At 38.9% G+C, this 24,212-nt stretch overlaps 1 protein-coding gene across 1 annotated transcript in view; it reads right to left on the bottom strand.

The window, feature by feature from the left end:
- Nucleotides 1-453: 453 nt before the first annotated feature.
- Nucleotides 454-24,212, bottom strand: part of klhl14 (kelch-like family member 14) — a 118,361-nt gene continuing 94,602 nt past the window's right edge. The window contains 3 exon segments of the mRNA XM_052023176.1: nt 454-902; nt 9,741-9,898; nt 18,991-19,149. Coding sequence (XP_051879136.1) covers nt 762-902; nt 9,741-9,898; nt 18,991-19,149 — 458 coding nt within the window. The 3' untranslated portion in view covers nt 454-761.

A 24,212-nucleotide genomic window follows, 5' to 3' on the forward strand; every position in this document is an offset into this window, starting at 1 on the left:
TCAGGATCTTAAGAGCATACTAATTGATTGGAATGTGACTAGAAAGATACATTGCGGTATATACTCTGGTCATATTTCCATATCTAACCATCTTGGGGAGCAGTCCTGCAGATCCTAAGGGAGAACACTGTCTTTGGTCTTACTACTCCATACAAATACAATTCCTTCCAAAGAAGAATATCTCCAATTCGGAGTCCAGTGCACCTGCTGTTAGCTGCACACAGTTATAGCCCCCACCTTCATTTCATTCCTCCTAATTGTGGAAATATACAAATATACAGTAGATGTAAAGGTGCTGTTCTATATGCTCTGTGGACATTAGTTCATAAAATATGCTGATTGATTCATAACACCATTAAAAAGTAAGTTCACAAAATAAACCCATGTACATTATCAAACATAAGATAAGTTCAGACAATGATTATTTCCAACTATGCAATAAGGATAAAACACTTAGCTTTTTAAAGTTTTTATTTAAGTATGTTTTCAACAGACAAGCTTCATTTACACTTTCTTATCCTGTACAAAATTTACATTTTGTTATATTCTACTACATCAGTTATTTTACTTGGTCATGCCTTTCTTCTGAAAGATACAAAGATTTACATAACATTATTTTCATAGTCATAAATTACCATAGTAAAAAAGCACATTTCAAACATTAAATGTGTTTGGGAGTAAGAATTCAGTACTTTGCACTTGATATTATTTAAATAAATTGTCTCAGTGTTTATATTAATGTTGTGAACTGACAAAATGTTTTATTTATTGTACGGCACACAGGCTGGCAATGTAACAGTTACACATGCTGGGCCAGCTAGTGGCTCAGCAACTTCCCCTTCCAATTCTGTCCAAGTAGCTTGTTCAGGGCTGTAGCAAATTGTAGATGATTTGTAGGCCCCCTGTAATATCAAACACAGCACTCAAACCAATGCATCTCCTTTAAACCTTGAAAATAAAACACATTGCTCTTTTACCAAATTTTCATCTACATTTACTTGCTACAACTTTGTTCATGTGTGGTTAAGTCAGGAGACTACCAGAATTAAATATAGATTTCCATCCTCCATGTATAGTGCATTCAGTTTATGACAAGAAATGTCTGTATCATGTGAATAGAAACCAGAATCTGCAATATATTCAATGGCTGCTGAAGTTGAGATCCTGCAGGAAGAGCTTATGGGGCAGGTTACTATATGTATCAGTCTATGGTATCAATTACCCTTTCACAGTATCGCTCCATGCAACATCAATGGTAGTATAATCCCATACACACCTCTGTGCTATTAACCACCCCATACATGGCATCAATTACCCCACACAACCCTCCATGGTATCAATTACCTCATGCACTCCTCAACAGCATCAATAACTCTGCACACCCCTCCATGGTTCAAATAACTCATGCAATCTCCATAGCATCAATTACTCCATGCATTCACCCCTATGGTATCAGTTACTCCACACATCACTCCATAACATCTGTCACTCTGTGCACATCTCTGTCTTATCAATTATCCCATACATACCTTCTTTGTGTTAATTATCCAGGCACCTCTATAAGGTATCAATTACTCCACACGTTCCTCCATGGCATTAATTACCCCATGCATCCTCAATGCTATCAATCACCCCATGCAAACCTCAATAATATCAATTATCCCACATACCCCTCCATGGTATCAATTCCCCTTTGCACCGCTCCATGGTTTCAACTACCCCATGCACCCCCAGTGATATCACTTTCCCCGTACAATCCTTCCTGGTATCAGTTACTCTGTGCAGCATGGGTGCACGTTACCAGTTATCTGGTGCACCTTTCCATGTCATCAATTAGCAGGATATAGATAAGGTGGAAAGTTGGTAGATGGAGTTTAATCCCAACATGTGTGAAGTGATGCATTTTGGGAAATCAAGTAGGGGTAGGGCATATAGATTAAATGGTAGGAATGTTGATGAACAAAGACATGACCCAATAGAGGTATATAAAATAGGTTTAAGGTGAGAGGAAGGAGCTTTACAGGGGATAGGAGAGGTTACTTTTTTTTACACAGAATAGTTGATATCTGGAACACTCTGTCAGAGGATGTGGTGGAATCAGATACAATTACTGCATTTAAGAGGCATTTAGCTGTGTGTTGTCTGTACCTATGTGCCTGTGATGCTGCTACAAGCAAGTTTTTTGTTGTACATGTATCTCACTACACTTGCGCACATGACAATAAACTTGACTTAAATAGGCAAGGCATAGAAGGATACAATTCTAATGCGGGCAAATGGGATTAGTGTAGAGGGCAATAAGATCAGCACAGAGGTGGTGGGCTGAAGGGGGCATTTCTGTGCTGTACAACTCTATGCTTCTGTGGCTCTACCCTGAGAACTTTCCATAGTATCAATTATCTAATGCACCACTTCTTGGTATCAATTAATCTATGTACAACCCAGTGGCATCAATTATCTAAGCATTGCTTCTTGATATCAATTACCCTGTGCACATGTCCATGGTATCATTACTCCATGCACCATTCCATTATATCAATCATCCTGTGTGCCTCTGTGTGGTATTCCATGCTGAGATGGGTTTATAGTCATGAAGTACAGTGACATTTCAGGTAATCTACTGTATATGCAAGATCTATGCAGTAAGCTAATGCAGGCTTCCTTCTGATCATGAGAAGAGAGATCTCTATATCATTCCCAGGTAAAGGCAAGAGACTTCCTGCAAATATAAATAATGGACTCTGGCTGGGTACATCAATCAGGCAATGCTGCCTCTCAATCACATTACTGTGCTTTCTTTTTATGAAAATATTACATAAATCATAATATATTATGATTGGGGTGTTTTAGAAAAATGGTGAAGCAAACTAGGATGCTGTACTTCTGGCTTGTCTCTCAGGCTATTCTGAAGTCAGTTTGCCCATTGTTTCCAATAGAGGAACTATTGGATCTTTCTCACAACTGACAAGTGAGGGAGCACTTTGAACAATTGGTATGCCATAAAAATTCATTATTAATAACGGGCATTTGTTCAGTGAGACAGATTAAGAACAGGCCAGAACACAATACTACTTAAAATACACTGAAGTATCGTTAAGGGTCATAGTAGCATCTAGACAAGAAATTTTAAAAATTTGTAAAGTTATACAAAGAACACCATTGTAAAGATATTTATAGTTATGGTGTGTAAAAAAAAAAGCTTCAGTTTTACATTCACATGTTAGCTGTTATGCTTTTACACTGTTTTCATCTCCAAAAAATTATGGTTTATTGTTCATCTGCTTTTAAGTGATATCAGCATTTCTGCACAAAGGACATTTGGTGTATTTGTTATATTCCAAGTTATCTGACAATACCTATTCAATGACACTAGGTGGCGGGTCAACTACTGAATAAAAAACAATTTAAAAAGGATTTTTTAATTATAATTACATCTAAATATATGTCAAAATCATTTTAAGCCTTTTTTTTGTTTGATAACATTAAAAAGAGAAACAACAAACTACCCACTGAGCCTGTTCAATACCATTCTACTGTCTATTTTTCTCAGGAGGGGTTTTGACTGCCCCTCTTTCCACTACAAAGACAAATCAAACAAAACTCAAGAATACCAATCTAATCCTGCGGTTGCTTTTGTAGAATCGACATTTTCAATGAGATTCCTCATACTTTTATAAACCTCAAATAATATGAGCCCATTGTACTCCATCTTTTCTTCAAGGAAAGTTTTCCCACCCCTGGGATCAATCTAATAATCATTTGTTGCACCCAATCAAAGGGAAGAATATTATTCATTTAATAAAAATCCAAGGAATGTTGTTTCTAAACAATATTGCTTTTTAAAACTATTTCCAAATAATATGTGCACTTAAGCTAGTCATTGCCTACGGATGGTCACATCTGCTTAGATCACACTAGTATTCTCACCAAAGTATGCAGTAGTCCACGCAAGTATTCCATGTGGTCTCATCAAAACCTGATATAATTGCAGTAAAACATAATCAGACAAGCACAATGGGGCTAGTGATCAAAACTCAGTAACTTGCAAAGTGATTATAGTAAAGGATAATGACAGTCCACAAATTAAGCATCTGAATTGGGGGAAGACTGATTTCAACTGGACAGGACTGAGCAAACATAGGCTGGGAGCAGCTCCATGCAGGTAAATCTACATTTGGGAAGTAGAAATCTTTAGAAGTGAAGGAGTTCTGGGTCAACTGATTCTGGTAAGAGTGAGGGCTAAGGATGGAAAATCATGAGAACCCTGGATGTCATAGATAGGTTTGATAGTAAGAAACTTTTCCCATGGCAGGGCTGCTTAAGGCCAGAATGCATTGGTTTAAGGTGAGGAGTAAGAGGCTTAGAGGGGATCTGAGAGAAATAAAAATCACCCAGAGCATCAATGGAATCTGGAACACACTGTCTAAGAAGGTAGTGGAGGCAGGAAATGCTCAGCATTTCGAGACAACATTCTGACAAAGGATCTCAGACCTGAAACATTAAATGTTTCTTTTTCCACAGATGCTGATCAACCTCATGAGTATTTCCAGCATTTTCTGTTTTTATGCAATTCTACTTGCTTGGAACCTCTCCATGTAAACCTTCTGTAATTCATCAGCAAGGACACTGTAATTCTATGGAACAACATTTACTGGTCTCCCTCATTTGAAAAAGTATTCTACTTTTCAATTTTTATTTCCAAAGTAGATAAATTCACACCTGCTCACATTAGACTGCACATGTATTCCTGTTTGCCCAATCACTTGACTGATCTATATTCATTTGCAGCAACTTTATGTCCTGCTCACCATTTACTTTCCCAGTCTGCTTTGTACCATCCGGTAATGTTATACTTTCAATTTTCAATTAAATCATAGATATAGATTGCAAATAGCGGAGGCTCAAGTACTGATCCTTGCAGCACTCCACTAGATTGATCTGCTATCCTGAAAATTAATTAGTTAGATGTTGAGTTTGTTCCACAGTTCACTAATTTATGGAAAACAATCTTCTAATCTCAAATCATACTTGTTAACTATGTATTCTAATTCACTATTTTTTTGTTATCAGTTCAAGTTAAATAATTCATTTACATTATTCTTTCCTTGTATCATTTTAAAAGTGTTTTTTGTTATTTATCAATATTTTCTAATGAGAATAAATTTACTTCTGTGCATCTCTTTTTCCATATTTATAATCCACTAACATTGTCCTCCCTCTTCAATGCAACACATTTTAAAAAATATTGCTTAGATAGCTGGTTTCAATTCACAAGCAAATCCATTTAAAGAGAAATCTGGTTTAAGCTGCTTTAATTATGTCCAAGTTAAAACTTCCTTCTGCAAAAGATTCATGCATCAGGAGCTCATGATAGCAACATGATGCTTAGTCCAATATTAATACAATTAATGATAACTATTCATTGTCTGGTGTATGTCCTTGAGTGGTGAGATAACTTTTCCTATCTTTGCTAACAGTCTCTCTTCAATACCTACTCCAAAATTTATTACATTTATTTCTGTACACAAATCCATCGGTTGTCCTTTACCCACACCACATAACTAGATTGATCTTGTATCATTCTGAAAGTATATTGAGGTTTTGAATCATATCTAACTTTTTCATCATAAGATGAATATTAATCACATTAAAATACTTTGGTAATTTAAATACTTGAATTTTAGGCCTTAATAACTGATCAGCATGCAGAAAATTTCCACAATTCGTTCATTATAAGTAGACTAATAAAATCTACTAATCTGCTTAACTAATTAAGGAGGATTCATCCTGAATTAAATCTATTCTAAGAATATTTCATTTGTGTATTCAAAGAGTGCTTTTTTAGATTGTAAACTGCACTTCAGACATCCATATATAGCAACTTAATGACCAGGAAACGTCTGACTGAATATATAGGTTCCTTGCTAGAAGAGACCTAAATCTAGTTAACAACAAACTCTGTTTAGTTTCTGTTCCCTATGGTATTTTGTATTCTTGTAGTAATCAAATAAAGAAATCATATGAAAAACTAGTAACTAAACCACAAATGTATAGCAATATGAAACTGTATGGTGGATATAATGTAATTTCAGGGAGGTACTGACTCAGTAGTGTCCAATTTTTTAACGTCCTCTCTCTACCTTTCGTTGCTGAGATTAGCCACAGCAACAAGAACCCCACCCACCTCCCACCCCCATCAGCACTTCTTAAAAGAATCATAAACTACATATAGCTGTTGCTAGTTGATTCCTCCTGGTTGTTATTTGTGATTCTGATGCTTTATAATGGGGTTCACATGGTTGAAGCTTAAAGAGAGAGTATGGTAGGATGTTTTCTATCTTCAGGCTTCTGCGCAAACCAGTTGCATAAGTAGGCAATCCCACTGGAATACAACACAATGGGAAGAACAAGAGGGCACATGGAACATATTAAGATGCTGGAAGAGGAAGGAGGAGGAAGAAGCACACGAGGACACTTAGCATATCTGCATGAGGGTGTTCAGTGAGAGAGGTCTGTGCTTCCATAAGGACACCTCACTAAAATTTGTCACCCTGCAGCACCCAAAATCTGGAACCTCAGAGCAGAGCAAGGATTGAATTCCCCACAGCTGATAATATGACTATCAACTTATGGGCTGTCATTTTCCATGCAGGAGCTGGACATATTTGTAATGTCTTGCAATCTGTTATCCAGTATGGTATAAGGTTGAGGAGAAGTGAAGGGTCATTACACTTTCCATTCAAAGACAGTTGAAAACATTTTATTGTTCTTGCCAAGGACCAGCAGGCAACTTTGCATGGAACTTAGACCTTGCTGTGGGGCAGGGCACCATTGACTACACCAACATCATGATGTAGATGCTGTCACATCTGCCCTCTACTGCACCCACTCACTGGCATGTAATCATAGGCAGCAGGCCATTGCCTGGTACGTTGCCTATAGTAATGATCATACATACTGCAGCAGTCTACTGTGCCAGTTCCATTTGAGACATCATGCAGAAGAGCTATCTGCTAATGGCATGACTGGTGACTCTGGTTTGTGACTGACAACACTCAGTACAATGAGAACTGCAAAGTAAGGTGGTACAAACCAATAGAGTGCTAAAACAATATTCTGCTGTTGTACCACCTTGGAAGAGCCCTTTGGTAGTCATCAGAGCTGATGGCAAGGTCTCCAGTGGTCTGCTGCATCTTCCATAATCTTCCTATCATGTGAGACAGCCGTTGCATCAAGGTATACAGGGCAGAGCTCAGAGGCAGTGCTGGGGGAAGAAGACACTGATGTGGAAGGAGGCCACTTCATTTTGCCAACAATGTGCATGAAGAAGCCATCTAAGTGATTCCTGCAACAGTCCTAAACCTATCCATCTCTGAACCTCACAGCATGTGTTTAGCTACAACATAAAAGTCACTACAAAATAAAGCATTACAAGTTTCTAAATTACATCAGATAACATTCCATCCAACGGTTATCCTTATGCATCCTTTTAATATCTGTTTTCTGAGTTGTTTTGTCTGTCACACTGTACATTATGATACCCATTTGGTTGCAATGTGGCTTGCAGTAGGGTTTGAATTTCAGAGGTAGAGGCAGCAGCTAATTTTGGAGGGTAATCTCAAGCAGCTCTGGGCCTAGAAAGCCCAGCACCGGACCTTACATGGGTCACAATCATCTGGGCTGCCTAACCAAAACTGGTAGAAGAGATGACTGCTGCCTTCCTACGAGAACGTTGAAGGTTTGTGATGCATGGAACCATTGATGCTCCTCTAGCGCACATCTCAGCAGTCCTAGTATCCTACAAGAGGACAGAGAGCTAGACTGCTATGACACTTTTTGGACATGATAGACCAGAGCTACAATGAGAACGGTCTAATTGGATCCACAAATATACGAATGGGTGGACCAGCATTTCATAGCGAGAAGGATGAGCTTCAAGTTCTGTGCAGATCTTTCCATACTCTTTGTCACTCAACACAAGTATTCCGGCAGGCTTCCCTTCATTATGCATAGCTGCCAACCTTTTGCTGCAGCCTGCCTTACTGGAGTCCTTAACTGAGTCCTCTACAGTAAAACTCATTTTTGAGCTTGTTCCTCAATGATCTGGTTACCTGAACTATCATTTCTCCCTCTGCTAGTTGCAACCCAGTCATGCCCAGTGTCTTGTCACTTGAAAATTCTACCTTTATGCAATCCTTTAAACCGCATGCCATTTCAATATTTGAGTTGGTGGCTGTGAGTGTGAAGTTGAATAAGGATAAGCTTTCATATTGTCTACTTTCTCTGCCTACATGCCTGACCAGGCTGCTATCTGAAATGAAAGGGTAAGGTTGTGGTGTGAAAGGGGGAGGAGGTTTGTTTGAAAAGATGGAAGTGGTGCACCCTTACAAAATCTGGATCTTATAAATTGGAAGAGAATATGTGTTGGAGGGGTGATTGCATGTGAGACGATGATTAGGTATGAAGATATTGACATGTATTTTAGCCTGAGACTGGCCTTGGTCTTGACAGTCTCTCCTCACTGGAGTTGTGCTGGGATCTTCAGGTGTGCCTGTGTCTCTCTGATCAGTTGTTTCTGCTTTCACTTGTGTGCCACCTAGCCTGCAAAGGAGAGTTTCGTACAACATTTTTGTGTGATGTGGCTGAAATTGTTGAATATTTGGCAGATGCATAAGCTGTAGGAGATGGGTGTCGGTTTGCTGGCACATCACAGCAGAGGGACATTAGGTCTGAGTGTTGACTGATGGAGATTTTTGGGTTTTGAGTAATGGGAATTAGGTCAATTGAGCAGTGGCTGAGGGAAGTAGTGCAGTTGATGGGTTATGACATTAGAAATTCTACTGATACCTGACAAAGAAAGTTTGGGCCAGCTACTAATAATTGCTTTTAGAGCAGTGTCTGGGGACCTTCCTGCTTCCCTGCTAAGGAATCTCACTACCGTCTCCACCTCCAGGACTATCAGCGTAGCATCAGAAAACTTCCCTGCTCCTTTCTTCATGTTAATCCATTCCCCATAGTGTCCACTAGCACCTGCCCTTACTACAAAGCACCTTCCCTTTGAGAGGCCTTTAGTAGTGCATCTCTCTACACAAGTTTGCAGGCAATAAACATATGGCTGGTGGTTGAAATGCTGCCTGAATTCCCTTGTGTTTTTTGTGGGCTATCAAATTTACTCTCCCTGTTGTTCAGAAGCACTGTTTGATTTGAAGTAGTCCATTGAAGTGCTACAGTAAACACTCAAATCAAAGGCAGTGATGATTACTAATCGAAAAGTATCTCAACAGTCAAACCAAATATCCTTGGGTATTCAATTTCAACTTAAGGAGACATTTCATTGAGATCTAGTCGGTGCAGTTACTGTGTTTTCCCTTAACTTGCGAGTTACAACATCCACATCGATCAATGTCACAATGTCTAGATAATGATCTACCCAAATTGATTTTTCAATCAGCACTCAAAAGAACTGAAGACACCATAAGTGGTAGGTGTTATCCACATATCCAATTGAATTTCAGGTGAATTACCATCCAGTAATAGAAAAGTAGAAGCACTATTGTATTCTGGTATGAAACACTAATTTGGCTTGGAAGTGTGAAGCGGCAGGTACTGGCAGCAAAGCACAGGTAATGAGAAAAAGATTTGCTATTGTTCATAGCTGTTGCCTTTTATATACAGTTTGATATTTACCAACACAATTATCATTGAAATCTTACAAAAATATTGTATCAAATCCACCTCACCATGCTCCAGCTGTATCCACCAACAAGATAAATATTGTCGTCTAGTACTGCGCATCCTGGACCACTGCGACCCTCCAAGATAGGAGTTTGGAGAATGTTCCATTGGTCACCTTTAGGGTCATAACATTCAACGAGCATAACATCAAGATGTGAGAAACCTAGAGCAAAGAGAAGCATTTTGAATCAAAGTATTGAGTTGAAAACAATTTTTCTTGAGACAATTATTAACATCTCTGCTTATTTCAGTGCAGCTCTTGACAGTAGAAAAAGCTGACCTACAGTTGTGTGTCTAACTTAGACACATAGCCACATAGCAGTTAAAATAGTTAATGGAAGTAGTTCCAGTTTTAAAAGAAAATATAAAATTACTGATGGAAGATTTTCTGTATACATTGCAAATCCTAAATATTTTCTTAATCAACAATTTCATTATATATGACAGAAAAGGAACTTTCCTTATCTATCTTTAAGTTTTTTATGGCCATATCCAGTATTTTCAATTTAATAGTTAGACTTCACTGTTGCAGAAGTAAACCATTTTAATCTCCAAGAACAGTTCCGTTGCAGTCATCATGTATACCAAGCGAGAGTGGGAGAACATGTGTGAGAGTAACTTCGTTATCTGCAAATAAATCAGTCTTTCAATCTTTCAGGAAATAAAACAAATAAGCAAGATGGTATTAACTTTGTTGAAGGAAGCAATGATTTTCAAATAAGTTAACAGACCATATTTTCAACTAAGTTTACAGGCTGTTGCTATTATGTGCTGCATTGATTCCAAACCATAATGGGGACTAGACTATGGACATTAAATTAATTAGTAATCACAGTATTATTCAAAATATTTATTGTATTTAGTTTTATGAGATCACTTTTTTGGTTCTCCTTTAAATACAATTGCTAAGAATTTCTGCAAGATTTTTCAATTTATTCATGGGATCTGGGCATCACTGGCAAGCCTGGTATTTATTATCCATCTCTAGTAGCTTTTGAGAAGGCAATAGTGGGAAGCTTACTTAAACTGTTGAATTTGCCACATCCATGCAAGGCTATGGCTTTTTATCAATAAAGCTTTCCTGCAAACTCCTTTGTTGCAAAACAAACATGCCCAACCTACCCAATCCCCCTTATATTTTCAGTCCGGGCAAGATCATTGTAAATTTCTTGTAATATTTAATGTTTCCTGTAATGTACTGACCAGAACTGTGCACAATAAAAATGCTGTGGCCTATCTAATGTTGTATGTAGTTCTAGAATGCTCTCCCTGCTCTTAGATTCTAAGCCTTGGCTGATAAAGGGAAGCATCCCCTTTGCCTTTTTAATCACCTTATCAACCTTCCTGGTATCTTTAAGGATCTGTGGACATACACTCCAAAGTCTCTTTGTTCCTCTGCACCTCTCAATATCCGGCCATTTAGTTTGTATTCCCTTGCATTGCTACACCTCCCCAGATGCATAATTCACACTTTTTTAGATTGAATTCCATTAGCCATTTTCCTTCCCAACTGACCAGATTGTCTCCATTTACCTGTAGACTGAAGCTTTCTTCTGCACTGTCAACTACATGACCAATGCTTCTTTTAACAGTCTGGTATATATTTCATCTGGGCCCAGGGATTCATCCACTTTCAAAGATGTTAAACCCCATAAGAGTTCCTCTCTTACTTTCTTCCCTGCCTATTGGTGTTGGTACTGGTTTATTATTGTCACTTGTACCGAGGTACAGTGAAAAGTTTGTCATACAAACCAATTGTACAGGTCAATTCATTACACAGTGCAGTTACAATGAGTTAGTACAGAGTGTGTTGATGTAGTACAGGTAAAAACAATAACAGTACAGAGAAAAGTGTCACAGCTACAGAGAAATGTTTGCTCCCATCCAATATTTCACATTCTTCCTCTTTTACTACCATGTTCCACTCTTTTGTGAAAACAGCCACAAAGTACTAATTGAGATCCATAATCACCACTTCTGCCTCCACACATTGGTTATCTTCCCTGATTGGTCCTCCTCTTTCCTCAAGATATTCTGTTGTTCTTTAGATAATTATAAAACGTTTTTAGACTCTCTAAGACTTTTTCATAATAGTTCTTTCCTAACTTTCCTTCTATTTCCACCTCAACACTTTTTATAATTGTCTGATCTTTCTACTTTATTAAACTCTCAGTGGCTAAGATAAGCATGCTTCTTTTGCCTTATTTCCTTTTCTATGTGCCATTTCATCCAGGAGGCTCGAGATTTGACAGCCCCATTCTTTATGTTTGTTTGAACATGTTTGAGCATGTTTACCCCAAACCTTTGAAATCTCTTTCTTGCATGCTCCGAATTTCATACAGATGCTTCCAGTTCACCTTTGCTAAATCACATTCTAACATAACAAAATTGGCCTTCGCCAACTTAACACATTTACTGCCATTTTATCTTTGTCCTTATCCATAACTATGTTCAATTTAACTGAATTATGATCACAGCCACAACATTGCTCTTCCAGTTACATGCCTTCCACCTGCTCAACTTCATTCCATTAAATTAAACACAGTGTGTCCCCTTTCTTTTAGGCAGATTACCTACTGGCTGATAAAACATTCCTAAATTCAAGCTAGAAATTCTGTGTCTTCAACACTTTGCACACTGATTTATCCCATGTTAATATTAGATTAATTGAAATACCCCACTATTAATGCCCTTTGGATCCCATGGGTTTTTACTTTTTTTGACCAGGCTGCCATGTGTTCAAAGCCTTGCTTTTCCTACAACATCAACACTGGCCTAATTAACCAGAAATTTACCAAGTTTGCTATTCTTTCTCCCTCAAAGTATTTGGAGGTCCATAGTATATTTCTACGGTGTTATTGCCTCATTTACTTTTGCTTCTAGTTCAATCCATACTGCTAAATTGACAGCCCTTTCAACATATCATCCCTTCTCAGCCCTTCAATTATTTCTTTAACCAATACCACCCTCAATTTTTTATTTTTTCCACCTCATCTTGTATTCAGAAATGTTAAACTGGAATTCCTTTCCCCTTTAAGCTCTGATTTAGAAATAGATAATATATCACACCTCTCCCCCATGTGGTTCCATCTGCCCATCAATCCCTCCCCATCTTGTTCCGCCTTTCACCTACAGTCTCTATTCCACCCCCCCCCCCCCCTTTGTACTGCTATACACCAGCAAATTTTCCTGTTCCCTCTCAGTCCTGATGCAGGGTCTCTGGCTCCACAAATGATGCTTGATTCACTAAGTTCTTCCAGTGTTATATTCTTTTTCGAGACTCCAGCATCTACAGCCTTTTTTGGCTTCATATCCTACCTCCACATGCCTACCTGTGTCTTCAGCCCATATACCTTATTCATTATACTCCTTGCATTTAGATACACACCATTAATCAGAATCAGACTCCATTTTTGTCTGATTTCCAATCTTTCTTTGCTCTGTCTTCCAAACTCTCTCACTAATTTCTGCCTTCCATTTCCAGCATTGCTTTTCTCTTTTCTGAATCTTTGCTCACCTTTGCTGTGATTCTGGAATCACATATACACTAGTTCAATTAAGGATGGAGTATACTTTGTTTAATTAGTTGTGTTTTTACGTCAATTTGGATGCTTTGCAGTCTCTGTTATTGATACTGACAATAATCAATGGGTAGCAACTGCAAAAAAATTCAGAATTGTGCATTGTCTTTTACTACTTCTGCACTGGTCACTGAAGCAGGATAACCCTGGAGAACAATGATAGGTCAGCTTGAGCATGCGGTGAATTTCTGATATTAGGTAGGAAGTAATTAAGAAGGGTGAATGAATGTGAACTTCCTAAGGGAGCATTATTGATCAAGGTAGTATCAAGAAGTGGGTGCTTGGAACACTGCCCTAGTGAATGTCTGGGAATGGAACAGGAAATGCACTGTGAGTGAGGTGGAAACCCAAGGATGAAGTCAAACAGTTGAATTACTTTTACCTTCCAGCCTAATACCTCTGCTTGTTCTATTTACATAGTCAGCAGCCACAAAATACTACCCTCAATCCAACAGATCACTCATGCAGAAGCAGACATTCACAGAGCTTAAAGGATGCTTATTTCAGCAGGTGTCCATCCAAGGAGACCTTCACTGAAAATCTACTCCAGATTGATCCCCATTAAGCAATAAATGGGAGCTGACTCTCCTTCAAGCCTCCCACATTGACCATCCACAATTCCCAGTTTGTAACCTTGCCCAATCACGCAACCACTTCCACCACCTCCGACTACCAATCTGCTGTCCCAACTCTGCGTGAGCAATATGCAAGTTTATTGGGACTGTGCTAATGCAATATATTGGTGAGAAGATGACAAATCAACTGAGCTATAAACAAGAATATTTATTACACAAATTAAATACCATTTACTGCAGTGGTCTTCCCTACAAATTTATAAATTAAGGGAAAATCTGACTATTTAATGTAATGGGCAGTTGCAAGATTTATTGATTATATAAAAGCAGCAGCTGTTTTAGTAATGGAGCCAATATTTAATCAAATGGATTTGGAAAGTTAGAAATAAAACAAGCAAACAGAACAGAACAATGGATCAAGGCATTAAGTAATGTGAGGAGTTGGACCTCAAAAATTGTAATTTAGTAGAAGTGGAACAAGCAAGAAGGAAATGAAAGTATGTGACAAATGGCTTTTTAAAAATAATGTCAGTAAATTAAATAGGGCTGGCAATAATGAAGTAATTTAAAGCAGAGTGTGAATAATATCTAAACAATGCAGATTAACTTCACTACAAAATAATTAATCTGAAATGGAGCAGCAGACTAGGTGGGTACAGCAGTGTGACTGAAGCCGAATGCTCAGCAAAGGACATTGGGTCAGAATTCAGATCAGTCCTGCCGATTCTTTGGCCATTTTGGGTACCAAATAGGTATCAGTGTCTCATGCTCAACTTTGTGGTGTGTGTCATGCCCAATATCATATGGTTAAAGGTCTACTCATTTGAAATATACTCATTTGAAATATGCTAGGTATGCAGATCATGACATCAATCATTGTGAACATTAATTTGACCTCAGGATTGCTATTTTGCAACTCATTGCTGCCCTATACCACTTCAGCTGAACATCCTGCAACAGGATGAACTCCACCCCCCAAAAAGAAGAATCATTCACTACTTCCAGGTTTGTTGTTGGATGGTTCTAGATACTGCTGTGTCTCTCCCTTTTTAAAGCATTATGTTTTATTTCAAGCTGCAGAAGTCGATAGGGATTTATATAGCAGGTTCTGAAGAACCTTTTATTGAATTCGAGCACCCAGAAATGCACGTAAGTGCAATAGTAGGCATTTTATGAATGTGGAACCTGTAGCGTGTTTACATTTTCAGAACACATTTGACAAGGTGCCACAGAAAAGGCTGGTGCACAGGATAAGAGCATATGGTATTAGAGGACGTGTGTTAGCATCGAATAAGTGGGTCTTTCTCAGGCTAGAAGGATGTGACTAATGGAGTGCCCCAAGGTTCAGTTCTTGGCCCTCAGTTATTTATGACTTATAGTAATGACCTGGAGGAGAGTGCAGAATGTAAGGTATCCAAGTAGATAGCATGAATTTGGCATTCAGGTTAATCATACATCTCAGAGCCTGAACACCTGTGTCATTTTCAAGGGCTATCAAATTTAGACACTTTTCTTTTTAATCTGCAGTTAATGGAGACTCTGGGGTTGGTGGGTGAGATATTTTAATAGCTGAGAGTACTGAGCTTTGGAAACAATGGCGGTTTAAATTTACACAAATATTTGGCAAACAGAAACAAGATGCAAACTCACTGATTCCCAGATTCAAACCGAGCATGGCAGGCAGGGATTGAAAAGGTCACATGAGAGATGCAGGTTGGTAATTTAGAAATATCGATTGATCATTAGGAGAGATTTTAGCAGCAGTACCATGGTTTAACCTAGGGTGTGTGGGTTTCCCGAGCTCGCAGAAACTAAAGCCTGCTGAAAGCAGAGGAGCAGTGGATGAAAGCTGACCAGCTTAAAATGTAATCTCACCATAAACTCTGCATGCTTCCAGCTGCTCTCCCGAGTGACAGGGGCTGTATTGATTCATTTCTTGACAAGCTTGGAGAAAGTTTTAAGAGGATGAGTGTTAACCATGTTCTATATCTTTCTGCTTTTGGATCTTTTTACTTTTTACAGTGAGATTCTTCACTGAGACTAAGAAACAGGTGCAGCTTTTGCGACAAATCTGTGGGAACAGCAGACCAGGTGTACCACAGAGCCTCAGGATCAGCAGAATCCTGCTCCCAACCAACCTGACACAGAGGGGATCATGACAGAAAAATAGCCTGCAGGAAGCCCTACTCTGCTTACAAGATGAATGGATTAAGGCTCAGTTTCCTCAATATAACAGGTCTTGTCTCAGGAGGCTCAAACTATCACACCAAGTGGTGACTGAACTTTGATCCAGACTTTCTACCTGCTGACCCTGGTGAGCATGCTCAGTCTGTGGTTGTCAAATCTACACATCTCTCAACCTCTACAAATAAGGATTATTCCAAGATCCCTGCAAAACACCTTAGTCAGCCACACATTGATGTATTAGGTAGAAAACTGATATCTTGTGTGTGAAGTCTGCCTACATGTGTTAAATTTACCATGGATGATGCAAGCCAGAATGAGAGTAGGCTTGGCTTTGCTCTTTGGCGGAACAGTGCAGGTTTTTTTCCTAATGCATTCATCCCTTCTCCACCGTAGAGTTTTCATCAAACCATTCTTTGCAACACCTTAATTTCCTGTTGTTTCATGGCCCCAGAGATACAGCAGAGCTGAGAGGGTTCTGTGCCTTCTGAAAGTTCTACAGATGATTCTGCTTCTGTTCACATGATACGTGAGGCACTGCATATAAACCCATCTATCTATCTAACCAGCTCCACCAGAGTGTATCTGCTGGTAGGCAGAAAGCCTTATTTTTTAACAGCGCAGTCACAGAATGACCTCTTCTGCTCCCGTTCTCCTCCTGCTGCATGCCTTGAGAGATGAGTGAAGGCCTTGTGGGAGAGTGAAGATATGAACTGGAAATTTGAAGGTAGGAATTTTTATGACTTTGCTTATACACATGATCAATTTTCATCTGTACTGATATCCGGTTCAGATGAAAGCACATGCCCACACCTCTGCAGCAGTTCAAGAAGGCAGCTCACTACCACCTTCTCAAGGGCAGCTAGGGATGGGAAATTAAATGCTGGCTCAGCCTGTGAAGCCCACGTCCCTTGAATGAATATAAAACAAAATATAATAATCCCACATGGCTAGATGAGATAGGATTCTGTCACAAGATAGGTAAGATTCCCATCTCTCCTTCTTCAAAGGCTGTGTATTCTAATTTCCCAGCTATCTCTATCGCTGCCTCTTCAGTAGGTGTTAGCAGCTGATGGCTAGAGGAACATCTCCAGCTCTCTGCTTCACCCCAGTTTTCTGTGCCTTCTTCTGTAAGAAAGGAGAGGGAAGACTAGAAGTGTGAGTATAATGCTGTAAGCTGCAGTGGGAATGGAAGGAGAGCTTGTGTTCAAGTCAGGTGTCAGTGAGAGTCATGATCTTGAAAAACGATGAGATTGAAGTCATAAGTTGCTCCACTGATGAAGATGTGATTGAGCTCATATACGGAGAGGGATGTGTGCACATGCAAGATAATTTGGTGTGAGGGCTGATGTGTTACAGTAGAATTAAAATGGCAGAGTAAGGAACTTAGATTTACCTGCACATCTGGGTGACTGTGCCATTGTGCTCAGCTTCCCTGATCCGGAGTAAGGAATTATGCTCTTGTTGCTGACTTTACAGCCATCTCTGCTAAGTCGTTGCAGTGTCAGCTACAGGACTCTTTCTCCTATCGGCAGGGAATATGAGGTCCCCGAATCCCATTGCTGCTTCCAACACAACATCTGGCAAAGCATCAGTGAATCTGGGGGGCAACTTCGGTATATCCACTGTCCATTTTCTTCTGCTCATTTGCAGTGTATCCAGAGCCCATCAAAGATAATGCTTGCAATGTGCCTTTAAAAACCCAAGTTGAAATTGATGCATGCCTGTTGTCATTGTGTCCGTTCTGCCTAATTGGTCAGGAAGCCAGAACTAATGTAAATGGAGCAGCTGAAAAGTGCAGCCTAGAATGAAAAAAAATGGGTGTCCCACCCACTGGAAAGCCTCCCCATCCAATTCTCAATGCACTGGGACATTAAAATCAACCCCACGGCACTGAAGTTTCAAGACCAAAAAGTTAATTGAGCACCTAGTGTACCAGTACCAGCAGTGATAGGCTTGTAATCATTGGAAAGGCAAGTGAAAAAAATGTTTCAGCAACAACTTCAATCACAAAGTTATGTTAGGTCACATCTGGAGTATTGCAATTAGTTTTGGTTGCCCCATTATAGGAAGGATGTGGATACTTTGGAGAGGGTGCAGAAGAGGTTTACCAGGATGCTGCCTGGATTAGAGGGCATGTGCTATAAGGAGAGGATGGAGAAACTTGCGTTGTTTTCTCTCATGTCGGTGGCTGAGGGAAGACCTGATAGAAGTTTATAAGATTATGAGAGGCAGAGATAGGGTAGACAGCAGGTACCTTCTTCCCAGGGTCGAAATGCTTAATATTAGAGGGCATGCATTTAAGGTCAGCGGGGAACATTCAAGGGAGATGTGCGGGGCAGGATTTTTATGCAGAGAGGGTGACGGGTGCCTGGAAGGAGCTGCCAGGGATGGTGGTGGAGGCAGATATGACAGAAGCATTTGAGAGGCTCTTAGATAGGTACATGAATATGGACCATGTGCAGGCAGAAGGGATTAGTTTAGCTAGGCAGCATTAGCTTAATTAGTTTAGCACAACATCATGAAAGGCCTATTCCTGTGCTGTACTGTTCTATGTTCTATGTTCTATGTTCAAACACATTTCTAACCAAAGTTGACATTGAAATCATTACTTGGTTAACTCATGATGATAAGCAAGTATCAATAATAGACAAGTTATTCACGCAGCCACCATATTTCAAATGATATAGTCAGAGCTGAACCATATAAACATATCCTGGTCTCATATAATGGCCAAGTGCAAAGCTACAACAAATCCCATTGCAGTATAAATGTACTGATAAGTGGGTTCAGGCCTAACACCTCCCTGTTTTTCTCCTAAACACTCCAATATATAGTTGGGCTTCCAATAATGTGGCCCATCTGATATATAATATCTTTTATAATCCAGTACCTTCATCATCAGTAAAGCACACCTTTTAAATGGTTTCCCCCAATAGCGTACAGACGATCATTCACCACTGCCAGAACATGAATGGCCCGTTTTGTGTTCATGTCTTGTTTTCTGGCCCACACATCCATGATTGGGTCATAGCAGTACAGCCACGACACATATTCACCATTGTGAACGCCTCCTGCAAGTGATAATCAACCATTAATATTCGGTAATATTATCACTTTACATGTGATAATTCCATTTCACTATGGGAATGTACTTTGTCATTGAACACTAGAAATATGGAACATAGGTGTGAGATGATAGATAACCTGGAAATTATTGCAACCAATATTATATGAATGCCAAATGCTCACATCAAATTTCTTCCTCTGCTAATTTACCACAAGTGTTTTGTCAATTAAGAATGACAAGTTAATGTCTTGGTTAAGATAGTGGAGACAGTAATTTAATACAAGCGTTATGCGAGAGCACTGGGATTGATACCCTGACAAGAATATTCATTAAGGACAAAAGATAAATCTTTAACCACTTCATCATAATCTCTCATCAAGGAGCCGCATATGGTTTACCACCTAGTCTATGCCTTGGAGTTAAGATTGTCTAAATTTGGCTCACTGAACAGTTCTGTACCAACCAGTTTAATCATTTCAGCAATCTCCTTTCAGCGAATGAATTAGCCATTGAGTGAGTCAATTACCCCCTTTTTTCAACATTCAAATATCAGTTAACAAAATTCTGAACAAAAAAAATGTTTATAATCATTATAATTCTAGTTAACAGCTTTTAAATTTGAGTATGAAAATAATTAAAGTAAGTAATTAAATGTGGGTATGAAAATAATTAATAGATGGTATCGACTGGCTAAATAATGGAGATAGAAGGGCAGTTCTGTATCTCAGCATTCGATTATAAATTTACAATTGGGATCAGTGCCTGAGGTTGTTATGAGTTAGACAGATTGAAGATTATACTTCCTGGATTGTTTACAAGGAAACATCATAATTAGTCCACTGAATTGATTAAATGTATATACTTGTCATTTGCAATGTATTCAGATATGATATAAACTTAATTTATGACCTGGCAGTTTGGAATTGGGTAGCACAGTGACCTGACTCAAACAAGGTGAGGAATGGCCACGTAATATTCAGAATTCAAAGAGAAAATAAGAGGTAGGTGGCAGTACTGAATAAAGATATTTTATGGCTTAGAAGAGAAAGATGTGCTTGAGGATTCAAAACAGAATCTTTCTGGTTGTAGTGCAGTGATTAAATTACTGGACTAGTAATTCAGAGACTGAGCTCAAATCATGGGAGCCATGGAATCTAAATTCAGATTAATAATCTGGAATTTTAAAAAAATCAATAGTAACGATGACCACTGAACTACCAGACTGTTGTAAAACTAATGTCCCTCAGGGAAGGAAATCTGCCATCCTTACTGAGTCTAGCCTGGATGTGAATCTAAACTAACACAAATATGATTAACTCTTAAATATCCTCTGAGATGATCCAGTAAACTATGCATTTCAAGGATAATTAAAAAAGGACAATAAATACTGGCCTTGGCACTGACACCCTGACCCTGGAAAAGTGAATAAATAAAAAATAACGAATGAACAATAGAGGAGCTATTGAGCTGCTTAGTGTAAAATATTAGGCATCAAATGGGAAGCAGATAGAGGAGTATCTATCTAGGCAAACTGGAGAAAGGTGCATGAACTCATATTAAAGACTGGCAATCTTAAATTATCCTATTATAAACTGGGAAGATTGTACTATGTATACGTCGGGTTCATAGTTCAGTGGAAAACCAAATTCCAAACACAAAGGTAATGAGAAGAACTGTAAATGGAAATGAGGGGCAAAGAGAGTGTTCAAAAACAAATTAAAAGGTAGCATAAAAGTGGATCCCAAAGTCTTTTATTAATGTATGTAGAGTAAACGCGTGGAAGCAGAAGGCATGGCTAAAATGTTCCGTCTCTAATGGTATGTGCCTGTGATGCTGCTGCAAGTAAGTTTTTCATTGCACATGTGCATACATGTACTTGTGCATATACTTGTGCAATAAATTCGACTTTGACTTTAACTTTGAATTACAAAACAAATACTTTGCATTGTTGAACTAAATAAAAGGATAAGGCTAACATTAGAGTAAAGGTAGAAGATAAAGTGGAAACAATAAAAATAGATAAACACCTATTAGAATGTTTTTCCTTTTTCTCCTTGCCCCTTAATGCTAATGCTTGCAGGGTTCTCTTTTCAGCCATCTAACTCTATAGTACTAATTTATTTAATTGCACCCTGTTTTCATTCTGTCTCCTCTGTACTTTGATCCCTCAACACAGCACAAAGTTCAATACATGCCTTATGAAAACTGGGGTAGTATTCTGCTTCCACCCAAAATGGCACAAAGCTAAAGCAACTGTCAAGTCAAAAAACAAACTTCTGGAGGAACTCAGAGGGTCAAACAGCATCTGTGGAGGCAGAGGGATAGTTAACGTTTCAGGTCGAGACCCTGCTGCGGGATCTGATACAAAGTCTTGACCCAAAACATTGACTATCCCTTTTCCTCCACAGATGCTGTTTGACCTGCTGAGTTCCATAAGTCTGTTTTTTTGCCCCATATTCCAGCACCTGTACTCTCTTTTGTATCTCCAGTTGTCGTATCACTTGGCCAAAGCCTTTTCAGGGAGGAGTAAACTATTTTTGGTGTGTGTATCATTTAGATGCCACTGGGAAGCTATGGGTGCCATATTAGCACAGCTGTAGCTCATCAGGAAATTATCCAGATCCCCTGCTAAGTATAATGGCCAAGTGTGCCTGTGAGTGACAACTGATCTCAATGGGGTGAAGTTCTGGCTGACTGTGGCTAATAATATCTTTCTTGATCTTTCGTTGATCACTGGACATGCCATGGTATAAATGGATAATTTTTAGTTGTAAAACATTCATTTTTAGCTGAGAAATAGGGGTCTGGCTGACAGTTGATTATTTCATTCAGAATCACATTCTCCTGCTGAGCACATTACAGTCCTAATTACACTCTCTATTCATTGTACAGTAGTATGCAATATGGGAGGGTCCTATCAATGTCAGGAAGCAGGAGGTCATTAGTATCTGCTTCAGAATCCCTTGATCAGAGCAGATTGCTAGCAGGGTTTTGAGCCCATGGTGTGAACCAGTTCTTCTTTGGCACATTCACAATGCTTTAATTGCATTTTATGTTTTAATTGAATATGTGCTGCAATTTTTTTAAAAAGTCATTCAAAAAATTCTCTTTCTTTTAATGGATATTCCTTGAACTGCTCTATAATTGCAAAATTTTAGTTTGATTTCCTATTTCTAACAACTTCTGTTTATCCCTTTTTCCAACTAAATACTGGAAACAAAATCAATTGCAGGAATAAGAGCCAGGGAATGAATCCAACTGGGTTGCCCTTACAAAATGCCAGCATGGCTGAAGGCCTCCTGCTGCACTCTTACAAATGTACGATTGCATGATTTTTTTGTGATTGATGGGTTTTTTTGCAGTGCCAAGCCTCTATTGCTCATTTACTGTTGCCCAGGCAATAGGAAATGTAATTTACTATCACATTCAAAAGATTAGTTTCCCCAGTATATGAGAAGAACTCTGATTTTCCTCCCTGCTGACAGTGAGGTATCTCGCCTCTTTCCAACAGCACTCTTCCAGAAAATGCAGTAGGGATCATGTGGGTAGCTGCAGAATAAATTTATATCCTATATTCTACAAATCAATCATCCCCAGATTTAAACTGGTCCACCAATAGTCATTATACCATCAGCTATTAATGCTCAAAGCTCTGGATTTCTGCCTAAACCACTTTGCTTTTGGCTCCACTTCCTTTAAGATGATCCTTGAAACCTAATTCTTTGACTAAGCTTCTGGTCATCAGCCACAATATCTCTTTGTGGTTTGATCTGAAGTTTTGTTTTATAGTACTCTTGAAATGATTTGGGATATTAACCAGAGGATTATAACTTGCTTTTGTTTTAGATAAAGATCCAGTCTCCAACTGAACAGCTGGCTGGGAGTCCGTCACAAAAAATCTCCCAGGATGGGTTTCTCCTCCTTATGATAAGCTTGGGAAAATGTTAAAAACAATTATTGAAGATGTTACAGCAGAACACTTCAAAAATTTCCATTGATCCAATAACATCAATATGATTTTATGAAAGGGGAATCTTTGACTAATTTATCAGAGTTCATTGAAGAAGTAATATATGTTGTGGATAAAGGGAAACCGGTTGATATCCTATACTGACTTTTGTAGAAGGCAGTTGATAAGACACTTCATAAATTTATTTCCATTTATTTTGGAAATTAAAGCTAATGGTGAAGAAGGTAACCATGGAGAGGGTCCAGAGGAGGTTTTACAACAATGATCCCAGGAATGAAAGGTTTAATGTCTGAGGAGCGTTTGATGGCTCTGGGCCTGTACTTGATGGAGTTTAGAAGGATGGGGGGGTATCTCATTGACACCTACTGAATACTGAAAGGCCTGGATAGAGTGAACGTGGAGAGGATGTTTCCATTAGTGGGAAAGTCTACAATCTGAGGGCACAACCTCAAAATAAAGGGATGTCTAGTTTAGAACTGACATGAGGAGGAATTTCTTCAGCCAGAGGGTGGTGAATCTCTGGAATTCATTGTCACAGAGCGCTGTGAAGGCCAAGGCATTGGGTGTATTTAAGGCAGAGATTGATAGGTTTTTGACTGGTAAGGGGGTTAAGGGTTACAAGGAGAAGGCATGAGAATGGTGTTGAGAAAAAAAAATCAGCCACAATTGAATGGTGGATCAGACTCAATGGGCCAAATGGCCTAATTCTACTCTTATATGAACAAGAAACCAAGGTTTGGAATAAATGGGTATTCTTCTGGTTGGCAAGATGTAGTTAGTGAATGCTGTTCATGAGTGAAAGAGGGAATGAGCGAAGCACTGAAAGTATGGTTGCTAAATTTGCTGACGACAGAAGAACAGGTAAGAAAGTAGGTTGTGAAGAGGGCATAAGGAAGCTACAAAGGGATATAAATGGATTAAGTGAGTGCACAAGGATCTGATGGAGTGTAATATGGGAAAATGTGAACTTGTTCATTTGGCAAGGAAAATAAGACAAAGCATATTATCTAAATTGTGAGAGATTGCAGAGCTCCAAGATGCAGATGGATCTGGGTGTTCTAGTGTATGATTCACAAAAAGCTGCTAAGTATTTATGA

Source organism: Pristis pectinata, chromosome 9 (assembly GCF_009764475.1).
Source record: "Pristis pectinata isolate sPriPec2 chromosome 9, sPriPec2.1.pri, whole genome shotgun sequence".
Lineage (NCBI taxonomy): Eukaryota > Metazoa > Chordata > Chondrichthyes > Rhinopristiformes > Pristidae > Pristis > Pristis pectinata.